The following is an 18257-nucleotide window of genomic DNA, read 5'->3' on the forward strand; positions in this document are numbered from 1 at the left end:
GCTTACATTAACATTGCAATGAAATTACTGTGAAATTCCCTTAGTTGCCACAGTCAGCGCCTGTTCGGGTCTTTCGTCTTTCAGGATGCAGGAGGAAACTGCAGCACCTGGAGGAAACCCTCACAGACACCAGGAAAGCGTGCAAACTCCACGTAGACAGTGACCCAAAACCGGGAATTGAACCTGGGTCTTTGGTGCTGTGCAGCATCAGTGCTAACCACTGTGCTGCCCTTATCTCCATTTGTGGATATACCTCCAGATCCCATTGCTAAAGTACCCACTTTGTAATTGCATCCTTTGTTTTTATATTGCTGCTTCTCATTCTTCCTACCAAAACATTAAACTCCATCTGCAATTTCCACTAATCTGATTATTTCCACTTTAAGTGCATCACTACCCTCCTCAATATGTCCAGGTACAGCAATTGAGTAGTACAAAGTATTGGATGGCATCAACATAGTGAGGGGGAATATTAAAGAGACTAGAAGTTAATGTACATCAGAAAGGTCAGAAATAAACAGGGCCTGATACAAGAGAGGAAATGGCCAACAGCACTTCGATTGAACTGTAGTTCCATTTGCAAAGTTCAAAGCTGTGTCATTTGCAAAGGTTGAAATTATGCCCTGCACACCCAAGAGTAGATCATTAATATAGACTGAGAAAAGGAGTGGTCCGATACTGACCTCTGGGAAGCCCCTCTCTTTCAAAAAACAATTGTGCACAATGACTTATGTCACTCAACCAATTCTGTATCCATCTGCCACTGCCCTTTTTTCATTCCTTGGCTTCAAATTTGCTGACAAGTTTGTTAGATCACATCTTATGAAAGCTCTTTGGAAGTCCACAACAGCAACCATATTACCATTATTAACCCTCTTCATTACCTCAAAATTGCAAATCAAGTTAGTTGAACTTGACTTATTTTTAATAATTCAGGCAAATCTGCTTTCTTTTTAAAATTATTCCACTTTTTCCCAGGTAACTGTTAATTTTGTCTCCTTTTGCAACAACCAAAATTACAGCGATTGAGATTGCTTACGCTGTTTTTTGAACAAAAGGAAACATTTGCAAATCTCCAGAGCACCTCAGCACCACACTCACACCTAAAGAGGTTAGGACAGTGCCTCTGCAATTTCTGCCCATAAGTCTCTCAGCATCCACAAATGCATCTTATTCTGTGAACTTAATAGTTCACAGCCTTTCTAGTACCACTTCACCAATTTATAGCCCATCCAGTTTCTCAACTACCACCTCTTTCACTGGGATTTTGACAGCATTTTTTTTCCATGTGAAAGACAAATGGAAAGTATTTGTTTAGTACCTCAGCCATTTCCTCTGCTCCCCTGCATAAATTCTCTTTTTGGTCTCCATCAGCCTCACCCCAATGTTTTAATATCCTTTTATTATTTATAGGCCTACAGAAAACTTTTGAATTCCCTTTCATGTTAGCTGCCAGTCTCTGCTCACATATTGCTTCTCATAACTTTTTTTTTACGTCTCCTCTGAGGTTTTCAAATTCAGCCTGTTCGCACTTGTATTAGTAACCTGGCATCTATCATCCCTACCTTTATTCTGCTTCATCTTATCCGCTCTTTCATTCAGGAAGCTCTAGCTTTATTTTATTTTTTCCTCTGATAGTAATGTACACTCAACTATATGCAAACCATCTTCCTCTTTAAAGGCAGTCAATTATTCTGACAGTTTTGCTCACCAATCGTAAGGTCATAAAAAATAGGAGCAGGAGATTTCAGTCTATCAAACCTCTGCTATCATTCAATAAGATCACAGCAGATCTGACTGTTGCCCTAACTCCACTTTCCTGCTATTCCCCATAACCCTGATTCCCTTGTCAATCAAAAATCTGTCTCAGCCTTGAACATATTCAATGACTCAAGAATCTAAATCCCTCCTTCCTTCACCACATCTCCAGCCACATATTCATCTGTTCTTTCCTCATTCGTGCATGGCACCAAGCATAATCTGGAGATTACTATTTATAAGGTTCTGCTTGTTGGACTCCTTCTTAGATTCCTATCACTGGTCTGCAGGACCTCATCCCTCTTTCTACTAAGGTTGTTGATACCAACATGGACCACGACTGCTGGATGTTGACCCTCCCCTCGCAGAGTGCTCTGTAGCTGTTCAATGACATCCCTGACCCTGGCACCAGGGAGCCAACATACCACCTTGGATTCATGTCTGAAGCCACAGAAATGCCCGTCTGTTGTCCTAACTGTCCAATCTCATTCAATTTTGCTCTCCCAACCCTCCTCCTGCAACACCCCTGCAAACTACAACACCTGAGCTAGCCATTGTGCCATGGACTTGGCTTTGCCTGCGCTCCCCAAATGAGCCATCACACTCACCATAATTTAATATCCATAGGAAAACCAGATTCACTCAGGGGACTCTCACATTATATGCCTGGACATCCTTGATTGGCTGCTCATCGATCTAAAGCACTATAATATCATTAATCAATACTGCCAACTCTCTCTCTTTCCTTACTACCTTGTATCCAAGAACATTGTGCTTTGCACCAGGTCTCCATTATCACCACATTATATTCTCCCAAAACTCTGTGCATGCAGCTCAACTTTATTTGCGGCACTCCCTATAATATCCGTGTAATACATTGATGCATTGTAAATCCAATTTAGACCTCTTTGCATTCCTTCTTTCTTAGACTCCACACATTCTCTCTCTGCCTGTAGTCCCTTCAACATCCAGAAACATATTTTAAAAATTCAACCTTGCAGATGCACCATGACTGCAGCTGCTGCTCAAGCTCTGAAATCCAGAGCTTGACCTGCTGCAGGTGACATTTCCTGCACGCATGTTACTGCCCAAGATACAAGAAATGTCCTCGAATTCCAACAAGTAACAAGATGTGCATTTCATTGGACTGAGATGTTACCATGCCTCTGTTAGATTATTAATTGACTTAACATAAATAAACAAGACTTAATAAATTCTCACCAGCTACTCAGTAATCAGTTACTTCTTGTTTCAACATCAGTTTACTTTACAGGAAGGTTAACTTCAACATTTTTTTTAAACTTACCTTTACTCCAATTTTAATTTACTGAAAACATTTGAAACTTAGTGTTAATCTTCCATGTTATTTAATTTTAACTATCACCTAGATCTGATTAATAATAACACTAATTGTAATTACATAAATGGTCACGGGTGGCATGGTAGCACAGTGGTTAGCACTGCTGCTTCACAGCTCCAGGGACCTGGCTTCAATTCCCGCCTCGGGTCACTGTGTGTGGAGTTTGCACATTCTCTGTGTCCGCATGCATTTCTTCCGGGTGCTCAGTTTCCTCCCACAGTCCAAAAATATGTGGGTTAGATTGATTGGCCGTGCTAAAATTGCTCCGGCCTCACCATTCATTCTGCTCCATTCTATTCCCGGCCCAGCCTTCATGCTGCTCCGTTCCTGGCTATGGCTTTATGCTACTCTGCTTCTGACCCAGCCTCAGTGCTCCTTTCCTGGCCAGCCTCTGTGCTCCTTTCCTGGCCAGCCTCTATACTGCTCCATTTCCAGCCCAGCCTTAATGCTGCTTCACTCCCTGGCCAGTCTTGATGCTGCTCCATTCCTGATCTAGCCTTGATGCTGCTCCATTCCCCACACTCAACTTTTATAAAGTTCAGAACGTTAAATCAGAATCAAAGAAGATATCTGATTCATTGTGAAACACTGGCAGCATGGATGGAATCAGTAGCAACTGGATGCAGCAGATGCCAATGGTGTTGGCTTCAGTCTTACCACTGTTGGGCTAGAAGAAACTGGAACATCCAAAGTTGGATGTTAGAAAAACAATCTTTCTGCACAAATACAACTGTGGCACAGATGATCCTTGACAAAATCCAGTTTCTTACTGTTGGAATTTTGTAAGTTCTATCATATGTACAATAGCACGAACACGAGGAACTGCACATCTATTATTGACTGCCAGGAGTTTAAAATCACAAAATTATTGTTCGGAGTTTGACTAGTGATCCAATGCCATGGAAATTCAGCAAAATTTGAAAATCAAAATTTCCCAGTTCACATTATTATAAATCAGATGTTAAATTAGACCATAGTGAACTTATTAATCTTGCTGTAATTAGGCCATTTACCCTCTGAAGTCCACTATTTTATTATACATGATTTGTATCTCAAATCCATCTACCTGACTTTGTTTCAAATCACAAGGTATATTTTGGTTGTGCAAGATTTTGGCTGCATAAGGTTAAGTCTTAAAGAGTTGAAAATTTTCATTACACCAAAATCCACTAATAGGATAGTCTATGACTGCCACTAATTTTGAATTCGTTCACTTTTTAAACAAAAACATTTGCAAAACATAGCATTACAACTATGTTAATCAGGAGATAACTTCCATATTTAAATGGTAAAGGAACCACCTCCAGGAGGTCCTTTTGCTCTGCATGTAATAACTGTATTTCCTGAATAAGTCATATACCCATTAACCCAGTTGACTGGAAACTGGTAAAGACACATTTACATTTAAATAGCATCATTTACCACTTCAAGGTGCCTCGAAATACTTTACAGTTAATGAAGTCTTTTTTGAAGTTTAGTTATTAAAATGTGGGAAACATAGGAGCCAACTTGTGCACAGAAATGTCCCTCAAATAACAATGAATAAATGACCAGACAATCTATTTTAGTGATGTTGGTGAAAGGATAAATATTGGCCAGATCAGTAACTTCAAATAGTATCATTGCATCTTTTACATCCACCTGAATAGGCAGACAAGACCATCTCTAAGGTTGAGCTGTTGGCAGTGCAACACTCAATTATGTGCTCAAATTTCCATTGTAGGACTTGAACCAATGGCCTTCTGATTCAGAGCGTCATCAGTGAACCAAGGCTGAAACCTAAGCATTTGACCTTACCTAGGCTTATATTCTTTGAAGGCTTCACATGTTTAAGTTTTGTGGCAAAGTTTCTTACTAAATTAACTAAAACTAGTGATAAAGATTGTAAACATGAAAATTCAAGATATGCAATTTTGCAAGTCATACAGTGGCTTCCACAAATGAAAACAATTGCGCAGCAAGTGCCCTCTGGTTTAAATAAATGTCTAAATTGCAGCCCTCAATTTTATCAATCTTTTGTAAATAAAAATTAAGTCACAAAATTAGCTACAGCAACAGAACAAACAGTTGTCAGTGTACTTCATTTCAGTGCTTTACATTTGATTACACACACCCTGAAAAAATGTTCTTAGATGCAACAGGACGCCAAGTTTAAGTGTATTTATTGTCACAAGCAGGCTTACATTAACGCTGTAATGAAGTTACTATGAAAATTTCCTAGTTGCCACACTCCACTGCCTGTTCGGGTACACTGAGGGAGAATTTAGCATGGCCGATGCTAAAGTGAGAAAGAGTTCCCCACTGGCTTAAAAGTAGAAAGAAAGCCTACTAGATATAGGTTTGAGACACTCAATCGATACCACAAGTGGCATGAGAAGACTAATCTATTTCTTTACGACTCACTCTAGACCATAGACACTATCTGCAGAAAAATGACAGGTGTGTTCAAACTGCTGAGGTGGCTTGTGAGGGTGATCAAATGGACTGACTTTGCCTTATATGTATCAACATACTCTATGCTCTGTAAAATTAGGCTAATTTCTTGTATTTATATTCTATTAAAGAGACATAATCTGATTTAAGCATTACTTCAACCAGACAGCAAAGCGCCAAGTGCAACTGTCAATCTGTTTCAAAGTAGCAATTTTGCATCAGACAGGTCATCTGCGACAGTATCCTTTACAGTTAGATATTTTCTATGCAGATTCAACTTCAAAAATATATCTCTATTTCTCTCTCAAAGCAACAAACGATGATGTTTATCTAAAGTGTTACCTTCTGCTAGAACAATATTGATTTTCTCAATCTCAGTAAAGGATAAGGTAAAGTCACCATAGTCCCAGATGACCACAGCCTGCTCTCCTTTTTGTGGCGCAGAGCTGACTGGTGGTGATTTAACCTGAGGATCACCACACCTCAGGTGAGGGATACCATTGTGGAGGTGGGGCCTTAATGAATCACCTTAATTGGTACAGGAATTGAACCCACGCTGTTATTGTTACCGCCCTGCATCACAAACTAACCGTCCAGCCAACTGAGCTAACTGACTCCCCATTTCATTTTCAACAGCACAGACTGGTGAGAGGCTTACACCAAGTATTTCACTGCTTCACTTCCAGAAGAACTGCACAAGGCAGGCAGTTTGGGTTAGGCATTGGAACATTACTGGCAAGTTCTCATATTTCATAATGGAATTTCAAATAAATTGCAACAGAGGAATGTGACTTGTGCATGCTGGGCTTGTAGAAAGAAGGTACAGGGTAAGGCCAAATATGACAAGTCAGTGGACTGTGTTTAGAGTCTGGGTTGCATTGCAATATCTTTGCACTCAACACACTGCTATTATCGTCTGCAGAAAAGTAAAATACATTGCCAAAACTAATTTGGCTCAAGAGCAAAACTTTTCCACAGGATAAAAACTTTCATATGGTCATGCATTATCATTGTTCTTGACCTTATGTTAACAGGTACCAACCCAAGATGCTTCAATTGTGTTTTAATTAACCAAACAGTCCCATTTAACATGTTTTCCACAGAAGGTAACATTTTACTGGACTGAAACCTTTCATGAAGTTATCAACAGATGGCCTTTGATAGCTCTAAAATGCAACCAGTGCCAAATGTAGTATAACTAACACAGCACATTAAGGTCAGCACTCAGCTCACCCTTTGTCCTTTGCGTGTACGTCGGCTCCATGCTGGAGAAGAAGTTGAACAATCCGGACACGGTTGTAACCAGCAGCCAGATGAAGAGGAGTAGACTGGAAGCAACAACCAACAATTTTGAAAATAATTAGCATAGATCAAAACAAATTTTGACCAAAACCCTTATCTGAAATAAGTTATATTAATCTTTGCTTCTAGAAATAGTTCACAGTAGGCATTAATAGTTGGTATTCACAATCTTTCGGGCCATGCAGTCTTTATTACTTTGGTTGTTATTTACACATTCTCTTCCTGTGTAGCTTTATGACAAGCATTGATACTGGATATTTATAAAACAAAAATGGAAAATCTTATACTAAGTCTTTACAAAATTCACAAGGAGAGATTTTCATTTTTGGTACCTGGTCGATAATCTGGTGGAGTGCCTGCCAACATTGAACCCGCTCAGTTTGCATTCAAGCAGATTTTACAAGGTTTGGATAATCCACTGAACCAGATTAACACCAGGCATTGAAGGTATTCTATAAGAATATAACTTATATTCTATAAGTTAATATATGTGCAAGACTTTGTTAATAGCCTTTAAGGTTAGAATATTTGGATTTAAAATCAGAAAAAGTCATTCAGAAAAAGTGATAAACTGCCTAAGATATTAAGTCATTTTGATATTTAAACTTGTTTGTCGAAAATGTATATTTGTACTACCTATAGCTGATTCCACTGGTGAAATAAATCACAAAATTAATATTTTTTGTAATTAAAATAGCAACATGAGCTATAATTACAGAATCTCATGAACAATATATTCCACAATGTGTTATTCCCAGAAGTCATGTTGAATCAGAAATGTTGCATTCCATTAACACAGCCCTTTTTCAAACCAAGCATGGCTGTGTACGCATGAAAAGAGTTTCAAATTAGTATTATTCACCAGACCAAGATCAGTATAATTATAGCTGCATTGCTAGTTTAACTAGGTTAATAGAACAACTGCAGAACAGTTGGGACAGATCTGCAAACTCAACCTTTGAGAAAGAGATGAACATCCCATGCAAAAAAGTTACTGACAATAATTGTCCTCTGGTGATCAGCACCTACCTTGTCGAATTTATATTTAAAATGGCCAAGTGATCAGTCTCCTTTTGATTGAAATACTCTAACCTTAAAGTCTATCTTTGATGAGAATGGCAATGAAACTCAAATACTTCAACTTCGAGGTGGGAAAGATGGGGAAATGAACCCACAACGAAATAAAGGGATTTTTTTAAAGCCTTGATCTGGTAAATTCTATTTCAGAAAACAAAATGTGCAGTATCTTGCAGGTCAGGTCTGTCTGAAGAACCAATTTTAAAAACTGGAACTTTTAAGTAGCATTTTCCAACATTGTTGCCTTTCTTTTCTGTAAATGTAAATTGACAAAATCAATCTGCCGGTGATTTAAAAATACTTGTATTATAAGAAAATAATTTTGCATAAATGTTTCTTAAAAAGTGGGTTTGTGACAAAAATAATCCAAGAATTATATGCAGCTGTGATCTCGTTACGAAAAGAGCAGCAACCGTAGCTACCCCATTTTTACATTTCAATAGACAGCAAATAGGTATCCACGGCACAGAACATTCTCAACAGTCCATCATGAACTTCGACTTGAGACCAAGCCTGTTAGTTGATGCAACTGTCTTTATTGGCTGGCTCATGGGATTAGAGACAAAGCTTTAGTCAACAGACAGATTACGTGCCTTGCCAGTAAATCCCAAGCAGAATATAAAAAAGCTGCATTTATTTTATTTCTAGCATTAAATATTGTTGGTATATAGGTTTTCTAGGGAAAAATCAAGAATTCCAATGTACAATAGCTATCATCTTCTGAAGAAAATGAAAACTCAATAGATTAAACAAAACAAAGCAAAATAAACTTAAAATACTATTCAAATAGCGGGAACTGTTTTATTCCACCAAGCTTTATTTGGCAGTAAGATTTCAAGATTCATGCATCATTGTTTCTCTAATATCACTCTCTATTCTTGCCTACCCTATACCCAGAAGGCAGCAACGGGCTTGATTGCAGATTGACCTACATCTGACTTCATAATCAGTTTACTGGAAATTTCTGCAAGATTCAGCTGCAACCCAGTCAAGAACAGGTAGTTTGCCAATGCAGAATACAAGAACCTACGTCACAATTGATTCTTAACAAAAGGAAACTGAACCAAATTCAAATGGAACTTTAACGTCAGTTCCTGCATACATTAAAGAATGGGTGAAATGTGGACCTAGTAATCTTCAAGGATTTGACATAAATTGAGAGTTTTGAACACCAATTTACCAGATTAAGTGAGAAAATGTCACAAAAAAACTCCTTATATCTACTTAATTAGATATGAACAAATTAATTTTGTCTAGAGAAGTGCTGCACATTTATAAGTTATTTAGTAGCTAAAGCAACAGAATTTTCATAGTGCACAATACATTTATAATTTACTCAAAGTAAATAATAAACAAATCCATCTGCCACCATGTCAAAATTGAGAGACATCAAAATTTAGTAAAAATAAACAATTTTAAATGTGCAAAATATAAACATGCAAATTTCTGAATAAAAAATTACTTCAGCAAAGATTTACATTTTTGCAGAAGTGCATTTGAAAAGCTTTGATAATGAATGGTTCACAATAGTGCATGAACTGGTTTATTGCTTTATGAATTTATACCACGTTGCTGATAACAGGAAGTGTACATGATTTACTATCATTTATGTAATAAAGTATTTTGTCTCCAAATAGCCTATACTTGGAAGAGAACAATTAAACTGAAACCCAGAAACACAAGCAACAGCTCTGAAGATACTGAAATTCAAGATAATTCCAAGAAGGCTCTGACTCAGACCATAAGAAATAGGAACAGGAGTAGATTGTTCAAGGCCCTCGAACCTACTCCGCCATTCAACAGCATCATGGCTGATCTGACATTCCTCACGTCCACTTTCTAATCCTTTCTCCGTAATCCTCGATTCCCTTACTGATCAGAATCTAGCTCAGTCTTCAATATGCACAAAGACTCTGTCCCCACAGCTCTGTGATAAGGAATTCCAAAGACTCAAAACCCTCAGAAGAAATTGCTTCTCATCTCAGACTTAAACCGGCACCCCTTTATTCTGAGAATATGCTCTCTGGTCTAGACTCTCCCATGAAGGGAAATATCTTCTCGGCATTTATCTTGTCAAACCCCTTAAGAATCTTTTTGTTTGAATGAGATCAGACTTCATTCTTCTATATTGCAATGAGTCCCAACCTGTTTACCCTTTCCTCATAATACAATCCCTCCATACCAGAGATCATCCCAGTGAACCTTTTCTGAACTGCCTCCAATTAATTATCTTTCCTTCAATAAAGTGGACCAAAACTGCTCTCAGTACACCAGATGTGGTCTCACCAGTGCCTTGTACAGCTGTGGAAAGATTTCCATACTCTTATACTCCAACCCCTTGAAATAAGAATCAACATCCCTGATTACTTGGACAGTCTTCCTGATTACGTGCTTAATTTGTGTGCTAGCTTTGTGTTTTGTGCACATATACCCCCAAGTCTCTTTGCATTACAACTTTCTGCAGCTTTTCTCCATTTAAATAATACTCTACTCGTTCTTCCTTCCAAAATTCACAACTTGCCTTTCCAACTAGGCTTGTGTTGTCTGCAAATTTGGCTGCAGTACATTTGCTTCCTTTCCCCAAATCATTAATATATACTGTAAACAGTTGCAGTCCCCACACTGATCCTTGTGGAACCTTTATCCCCACTTGCTGTTTTCTGCCCATTAGCCAATGCTCTATCAATGCCAATATATTACCTCCAACACCATGGGCTTTTATGACTTAACCTTTTGTGAGGTACCTTGTCAAATGCTTTCTAGAAGTCCAAATATAAGACGTCTACTGGTTCCCCTATATCCAGTCTAGTTAAACCTCTAAAACCTCTTATAAGTTAATCAGACATGATTTTCATGAAGCCATGAAGCTGCTTGATTAGATTGATTTTCCAGATGTGCTGCTATTACCTCCTTAATAATTAATTCCAACATTTTTTCAACAATGTTGGACATTAGGTTAATTGGCCTATAATTACCTGCTTTTTATCTCCTTTTTTAAATCGGGGTGTCACTTTGGCAGTTTTACAATCCTTTGGTACTTTTTCAGAAATCAAAGATTTTTGGAAAATTATAACCAATACATCTACTATCTCTGTCACTACTTCTTTTAGGATCCTAGGGTGCAAGGTTTCAGGGCCTGGGGACTTGTCTGCTTTTAGCCCATTAGGGTGCCTATTACTACTTCTCTAGTGATGGCATTTAATTCCTTCCCCACATTCTTTAGTAGTATTGGGATGTTCAAAGTATCTCCCGCCATAAAGACTGATTTAAATATTTGTTTAACTCCTCTGCTATTCCCCTGTTCCTGAGATTCATTTTCTAAGGAGTCAATGTTCACTCTGACCTCTCTTCCTTTCGATGTATTTAAAGAAACTCTTGTCAGTTTTTATGTTCCTTGCTTGTTTGCCCTTATAGTTTATTTCCTGTCTATTATCTTTTTAGTCCTCCTTTGCTGGATTTTGAATTTATGATGTGGAGATGCCAGTGTTGGACTGAGGTAAAGTACAAAAGAAATCCCACAACACCAGTTTAAAGTCCAAACAGGTTTATTTGTAGCAAATGCCGCATGCTTTCGGGACAGCCTGTCCCTTCGTCAGGTGGCTGGGAGTTCTGGTCGTAAAAACGACAGACACAAATTCAATTTACATGCATAATGATTGGAATGTGAGTCTTTACAGGTAATCAATTCTTAAAAAGGTACAGACAATGTGAGTGGAAAGAGCTTTAAGCACAGGTTAAAGAGATGCGTATTGTTTCCAGACAGGACAGTTAGTGAGATTTTGCAAGTCCAGGCAAGTTGTGGGGGTTACAGATAGTGTGACATGAACCCAAGATCCCGGTTGAGGCCATTCTCATGTGCGCGGAACTTGGCTATCAGTTTCTGCTCAGCAACTCTGCACTGTCGTGTGTCCTGAAGGCCGGCTTGGAGAACGCTTACCCAAAGATCAGAGGCCGAATGCCCATGACCATTAAAGTGTTCCCTAACAGGAAGAGAACACTCTTGCCTCGTGATTGTTGAGCGGTGTTCATTCATCCGTTGTCATAACATCAGCATGGTCTCCCCAACGTACCAAGCCTCAGGACATTCTTTCCTGCAGCGTATCAGGTACGCAACGTTAGCGAGTTGCAAGAGTACGTACCGTGTACCTGGTGGATGGTGTTCTCACGTGAGATGATGGCATCCTTATCGATGATCTGGCACGTCTTACAAAGGTTGCTGTGGCAGGCTTGTGTGGTGTTGTGGTCATTGTTCTCCTGAAGGCTGGGTAGTTTGCTGCGAACAATGGTCTGTTTGAGGTTGCGCGGTTGTTTGAAGGCAAGAAGTGGGGGTGTGGGGATGGCCTTGGCAAGATGTTCGTCTTCGTCAATGAGATGTTGAAGACTCTGGAGAAGATGTTGTAGCCTCTCCGCTCCGGGAAGTACTGAACGATGAAGGGTACTCTGTCCACCATGTCCCATGTTCGTCTTCTGAGGAGGCTGGAGCGGTTTTTGGCTGTGACGCGTCGGAACTGTCGATCGATGAGTCAAGCACCATACCCTGCTCGAGGGCATCTTCCAGTGTCTGGAGGTGTCTGTTGCGATCCTCCTCATCTGAGCAGATGCTGTGTATACGGAGGGCTTGTCCACAGGGGATGGCTTCTTTAACGTGTTTAGGGTGGAAGCTGCAGAAGTGGAGCATTGTGAGGTTATCCGTGGGCTTGCGGGATAGTGAGGTGCTGAGGTGACCGTCCTTGATGTAGATACGTGCGTCCAAGGATGTAACCAATTCTGGAGAATAGTCCATAGTGACTCTGATGGTGGGATGGAACTTGTAGATGTCATCATATAGTTGTTTCAATGATTGTTCACCATGAGTCCAAAGAAAGAAAATGTCATCGATGTTTCTAGTGTATAGCATCAGTTGAAGGCTCTGTGTGGTGAGGAAGTCTTGTTCAAACGTATGCATGAAAATGTTGGCATATTGAGGTGCGAATTTGGTCCCCATGGCTGTTCCGTGTGTTTGGATGAAGAACTGGTTGTTGAAGGTGAAGACGTTGTGGTCCAGGATGAAGCGTATGAGTTGTAAAATTGCATCTGGAAACTGGCAGTTGTCAGCATTGAGTACTGAGGCAGTTGCAGCAATGCCATTGTTGAGGGGGATGTTTGTGGAGAGAGCCGAGACATCCATTGTGACGAGGAGTGCTCCTGGTTCAACTGCTCCATGTGTGCTGAGTTTACATAGGAAGTCCACAGTGTCGTGACAAAAACTGGGGGTTCTTTGAACAATGGGTTTCAGGATGCCGTCGACATAGCCGGATAGGTTCTCGCACAGGGTCCCATTGCCCGATATGGGTATGTTTGCCTTGTGTATCTTTGGGAGGCAGTAGAGATCTCCAACGCAGGGAGTACGTGGGATGAGAGCACGGATGGTGCTCTGAAGGTCTTGATCAGAGTGTTGAGTTGACAGGTGTGTTCTTTGGTCAGATCTGCAGGTAACTGTCTGTAGCGTTCCTTGTTGTTCAGCTGTCGGTACACTTCTTTGCAGTAATTTGTTCTGTTCAGTATGACGATGGCCCCTCCTTTGCTGGTTTGATGACAATGTCGCGGTTGGTCTTGAGCGCAGATGGCATTGCGTTGTGCTTGGGTGATGTTTGGGGTTGTCTTGTGAGCGCGGTTAATGAATCTTGTGTTGACGCACCTTCTGATGGCTTGGGCATACAGGTCAAATTGAGGGCAGCGGCCTTCTGGAGGAGTCCAACTGGACTCCTTCCTCTTCGGTCGCTGCACTGCGGATCTGTCGGCTGTTCCGGTTCTGGCTCCGGTTCACTGACTGTCTGATTGTTGTTGCATTTGCTACAAATAAACCCGTTTGGACTTTAAACTGGTGTTGTGGGATTTTGTTGTGTTTTGAATTTATCCCAGTCTTCAGGGCTATCACTGACTTTTGCCTCCTGATATGCTTTTTCTTTCAACTTAATGCTCTCCTTAACTTCCTTGGTTAGCCATGATTGGTTTATCCCTCTCAAAATCTCTGTCCTTACTGGGATATGTTTTTGCTAAGAGTCATGAATTACCTCCTTAAATGTCTGTTACTGCTTTCTTACTGTCTTTCCTGTTAATCTATTTGCCCAGTTCACCTTACCGAACTCTATCCTCAATTCATTGTATTCCCTTTATTTAATCTGAACAATATTTTTTACAATCCAAGTTTCTTACTTTCAAATTGAATATTAAGTTCTATTGTGTTATGATCACTACTTCCTTCTACTCTGAGGTCATTTATTGAACCTGCCTTATTACCCATCACCAGGTTCAAGGTAGCCTAGGATAGAGGTGGAGAGACTCTTCCCGCTCAGAAAGGACAGTAGGGCTAGGGGGCACAGCCTCAAGATAAAGGGGGGGGGGGGGAAGCGGTTTAGAACGGAGTTGAGGAGGAACTTCTTCACTCAAAGGGTGGTGAATCTCTGGAATTCTCTGCCCGTTGAAGTGGTGGAGGCTGCCTCGCTCAATATTTTTAAGACGCAGGTTGATGGGTTCTTGATAAGCGAGGGGATTAAGGGTTATGGGGAGAGGGCGGGAATGTGGAACTGAGCCACGACAGGTCAGCCATGATCTTACTGAATGGCGGGGCAAGCTCGAAGGGCTAGATGGCCTACTCCTGCTCCTCTTATGTACTTCCTGGTTGGCACCAGGGCACATTGCTCTAGGAAACTATCTCTAATGAACTCTATGAATTTGTTATGGGAGCTACCCTTTCCAACTTGATTAACCCAATGCCCATAAGTATTAAAGTTAACCATAATTGTTTGACTTTTGATACGGCACAATGATTTCTTCCTGCCAAACCATAATACTATTGAGTAACTCAAGTTGTCTGTCTAGCAACAGGATGGTCAAGACTAGCACGAAGCTGCTTTTTCAAAGGTACTAGGAGAAAAGCAACAAATCCAAACAGTGCATTCTGCTTGTGCAAGGCAGAAATTAAAAGAGATCATTGTAAAGATATTCAGAGAAAATTCAAAAGCTGTTTTAAAAGAAAGAGAGAATTGGTTTAGTGCTCTTTGCCTTCCAGTTCTCATTTTTTTCAGATGAAATAGCAACCATAATATAAATAGTTTTCATTACCAACTGAAATGATCAGGTTCCATGAAGGGAGTCAACTCAACACTTACACTTAGAATGCTCATGACCTGAATTCAGAGTCTTGTTTTATGTCTCAGAGATATATATGAAGACATCAACTGCCCAATCAATCTAAGCACTTAAAAAAATTGTGGTTTTCTTGATGCAGTTTATACAAACAGTGTGATGGAAATGTCAAAAATCATGAAGTGATTGGACAGGATAGATAGAAGCTGGCTGTTTCTAGTAGTTAAGAGATGTAGAAAACTACCCATCGATACAAGATTAAATAAGAGATTTGGCAGTGAGAATAATTCTTCACTGAATTGATAAGACTCCTGATGGCACATATGGAGGCCGTTCGGCTCATCAGACCCATGCTAGTTTGTTGCAGGGCAATCCATTACCCATTTTCTAATGGATTCCCATGACCTTAAAGTTTATTTCCCTTAAATGCCCATCCAATTTCCTTTTGAAAATATTCATCTCCCACTCCAACGTTCTCAAAGACGGAGCGTTCCAGGTCATTACAAACTGCTGTGTTAAAATATTCTTCCTTATATCACCCCTGTATCTCTTGATCAAATCCTTAAAATGTGTTCCTTCAATTAGCTAATGGGAGCAACTTATTTTTGTCTCCTTGTTTAAATCTATCATAATCTTGCACACATCTATAAATTCTCCCCTCAATATCTTTTGCTCCAAGAACAACCCCAGTTTCTCCAACCTAATCTTGTACCTGGAACCATTCTGGTAAACTTGCATTGCGCCCACCGAAGGACTTTTGCATCCTTTAGTGTGGTAACTAGAATGAGATGCAATGTTCAAGTTGATTGATTTATTATTGCCACATGAATTTACAGTGAAAAGAATTGTTTCTTGCACACTATACAGACAAAACATACTGTTCATAGAGAAGGAAACAAGAGAGTGCAGAATGTACTATTATAGTCATAGCTAGAGTGTAGAGAAAGATCAACGTAATGCAAGGTAATTCCATTCAAAAGTCTGACAGCAGCAGGGAAGAAGCTGTTCTTGAGTCGGTTAGTACGTGATCTCAAACTTTTGTATCATTTTCCTGAAGGAAAGTGGTGGAAGAGAATGCCCGGGATGCATGGGGTTCTTAATTATGCTGGCTGCTTTGCTGTAGCAGCGGTAAATGTAGACAGAGTCAATAGATGGGGGCTGGTTTAGGTGATGGATTGGGCTACATTCATGACTTTTTGTACTTCCTTGCGGTCTTGGACAGAGCAGGAGCCACACCAAGCTGTGATATAATTAGAAAGAATGCTTTCTATGGTGCATCTGTAAAAGTTGGTGAGAGTCATAGCCCTTAGTCTTCTGGGAAAGTAGAGGCATTGGTGGACTTTAACTATAGTGCCGACATGGGGGGACCAGGACAGGTCGTTGGTGATCTGGACACCTAAAAACTTGAAGTTCTTGACTCTTTCTACTTAGTCCCCATTGATGTAGCCAGGGGCATGTTCTCTTTTACATTTCCTGAGGTTGATGACAATCTCCTTCATTTTGTTGACATTGAGGGAGAGGTTATTGTTGCTGCACCAGTTCACCAGATTTTCTATCTCATTCCTGAATTGGGGGGGAATTTGGCCACACAATCAAAGATGTATAAGGAGTATAGCATGGGGCAGAGAACACAGCCTTATGGGACACTGTTGTTGAGGATGAGCATGAAGGTGGTGTTGTTGCCTTTCCTTACTGATTGTGATCTGAGAGTGAGGAAGTCTAGGATCCGGTTGCGGAGGGAGGTGCCAGGGCCCAGGAGTTTGGAGATGAATTTTGTGGGAATAATAGTGTTAACAAAGAAGAACAAAAACAGCCCAGGAAACAGGCCCTTCGGCCCAACGAGCCCACGCCGCCATCTCAACACCACCAGTCCCCCTCTCCACCCACGACCCTTGTCTAATGTTTTATGGCCATCCAGATTGAGGGAAACTGAAGTGTTGAAGGCTGAACTATAGTCAATAAATAGGAGTCTGACATAGGTGTCCTTGTTATCTCGGTGTTCCAAGATATAACACATATATAACCATTATAACGCTCTGATTAGGTTGTAACCTAACCAGAGCTTTATAAATGTTTAGAATAACTTCACTGCTTTCATACTCAATACATTAAGATTGCCTATTTTTTTAATTACTCTTTTGATATGTCCTGCCACACTCAAAGACTGATATACATTAATACTCATATTCCTCTGTCTCTGAACACACTTTAAACTGTATGCTTAAGTATATACGGCCTCTCTGAACATTCTGCCAAAATGTATCACATCACATTTCTACATATTTAAATTGCATCTACCACATGTACATTTATTCTATCTGGCTATTTGTTGTCACCCTCACTGTCTACTACACTTCCAATCTTCAAGTTTTGAAATATTACTCTGTATTGCAAAATCCAAGTCAAATGTATATATAATATAAAGTAGTGGCCCTAGCGCTAATCCTTGAGAAACATCACTCTTTATCATCCTCCAACGTGAGAAAAACTTATCACTTGTAAATCAGCCTTTTATGCGGTTCCTTGTTAAATTGTTTAAAATTCATACAGACAACATATTGTATTTGCAATATCAACATTGATGTTTCCTCACCAAAAATTCAAATAGATTTGCCAAACATGACTGCAATTTACAAATGCTTGTGGACTCTCCTTAAGTAACTTAAACCTCCAAGTGGCTGAGAGTATTTCAATCTGCTGGCAACTTCTTGGGAAGATTGGAAGATTACGACAAGCCCTTCCACTGTCTTCAGCCCCAATTCCCTCAGCAAGGGCCTGGACCTTGTGAAGCCATGCCAAATGTAGGGACTAAGTCCAAAGATTACATTTAATTGGTGAATAAAGGTAAAGGGGTGAAAGGTATTTGGAAGCGAGTGTGAGTGTGTGCGCGATGGGGAAGGTGGTTAGTGTTCAAAACAGCACAGACTGGTTGAGCCGAATGTCCGGTTTTTAGTGTTGCAACTTCTACGCACATCCAAAGATATTAATTCAGCAGTCAATTACCTCTCAGTTAACCAAAATTAACTGGTGTTGACACCTGTTAAAAGTAGAATTTGAAAAGATTTCAATTTGGGTTTGAAGCCTCCCTTCTTTCCCCATCCTTCATCTAGCTGAAGGTCTACTTTCATATTTTCCACACCCTGCTGGAGTTGTTTATGGTTCAAGTTACGACATTGGCGCCAAAACAACCTACTTAATG

The 18257-nt window shown here is 40.0% G+C and overlaps 1 protein-coding gene across 2 annotated transcripts in view; it reads right to left on the bottom strand.

Moving 5' to 3' along the window:
- Positions 1–18257, bottom strand: part of tnksa (tankyrase, TRF1-interacting ankyrin-related ADP-ribose polymerase a) — a 162360-nt gene that overhangs the window by 54224 nt on the left and 89879 nt on the right. For both annotated transcript variants that reach the window (XM_080188601.1, XM_080188600.1), the window contains one exon: positions 6785–6879. In XM_080188601.1, the coding sequence (XP_080044727.1) occupies positions 6785–6879 (95 nt within the window). The remainder of the gene's footprint in view (positions 1–6784; positions 6880–18257) is intronic.

Source organism: Carcharhinus amblyrhynchos, chromosome 5 (assembly GCF_965287045.1).
Source record: "Carcharhinus amblyrhynchos chromosome 5, sCarAmb.v2.hapA, whole genome shotgun sequence".
NCBI lineage: Eukaryota > Metazoa > Chordata > Chondrichthyes > Carcharhiniformes > Carcharhinidae > Carcharhinus > Carcharhinus amblyrhynchos.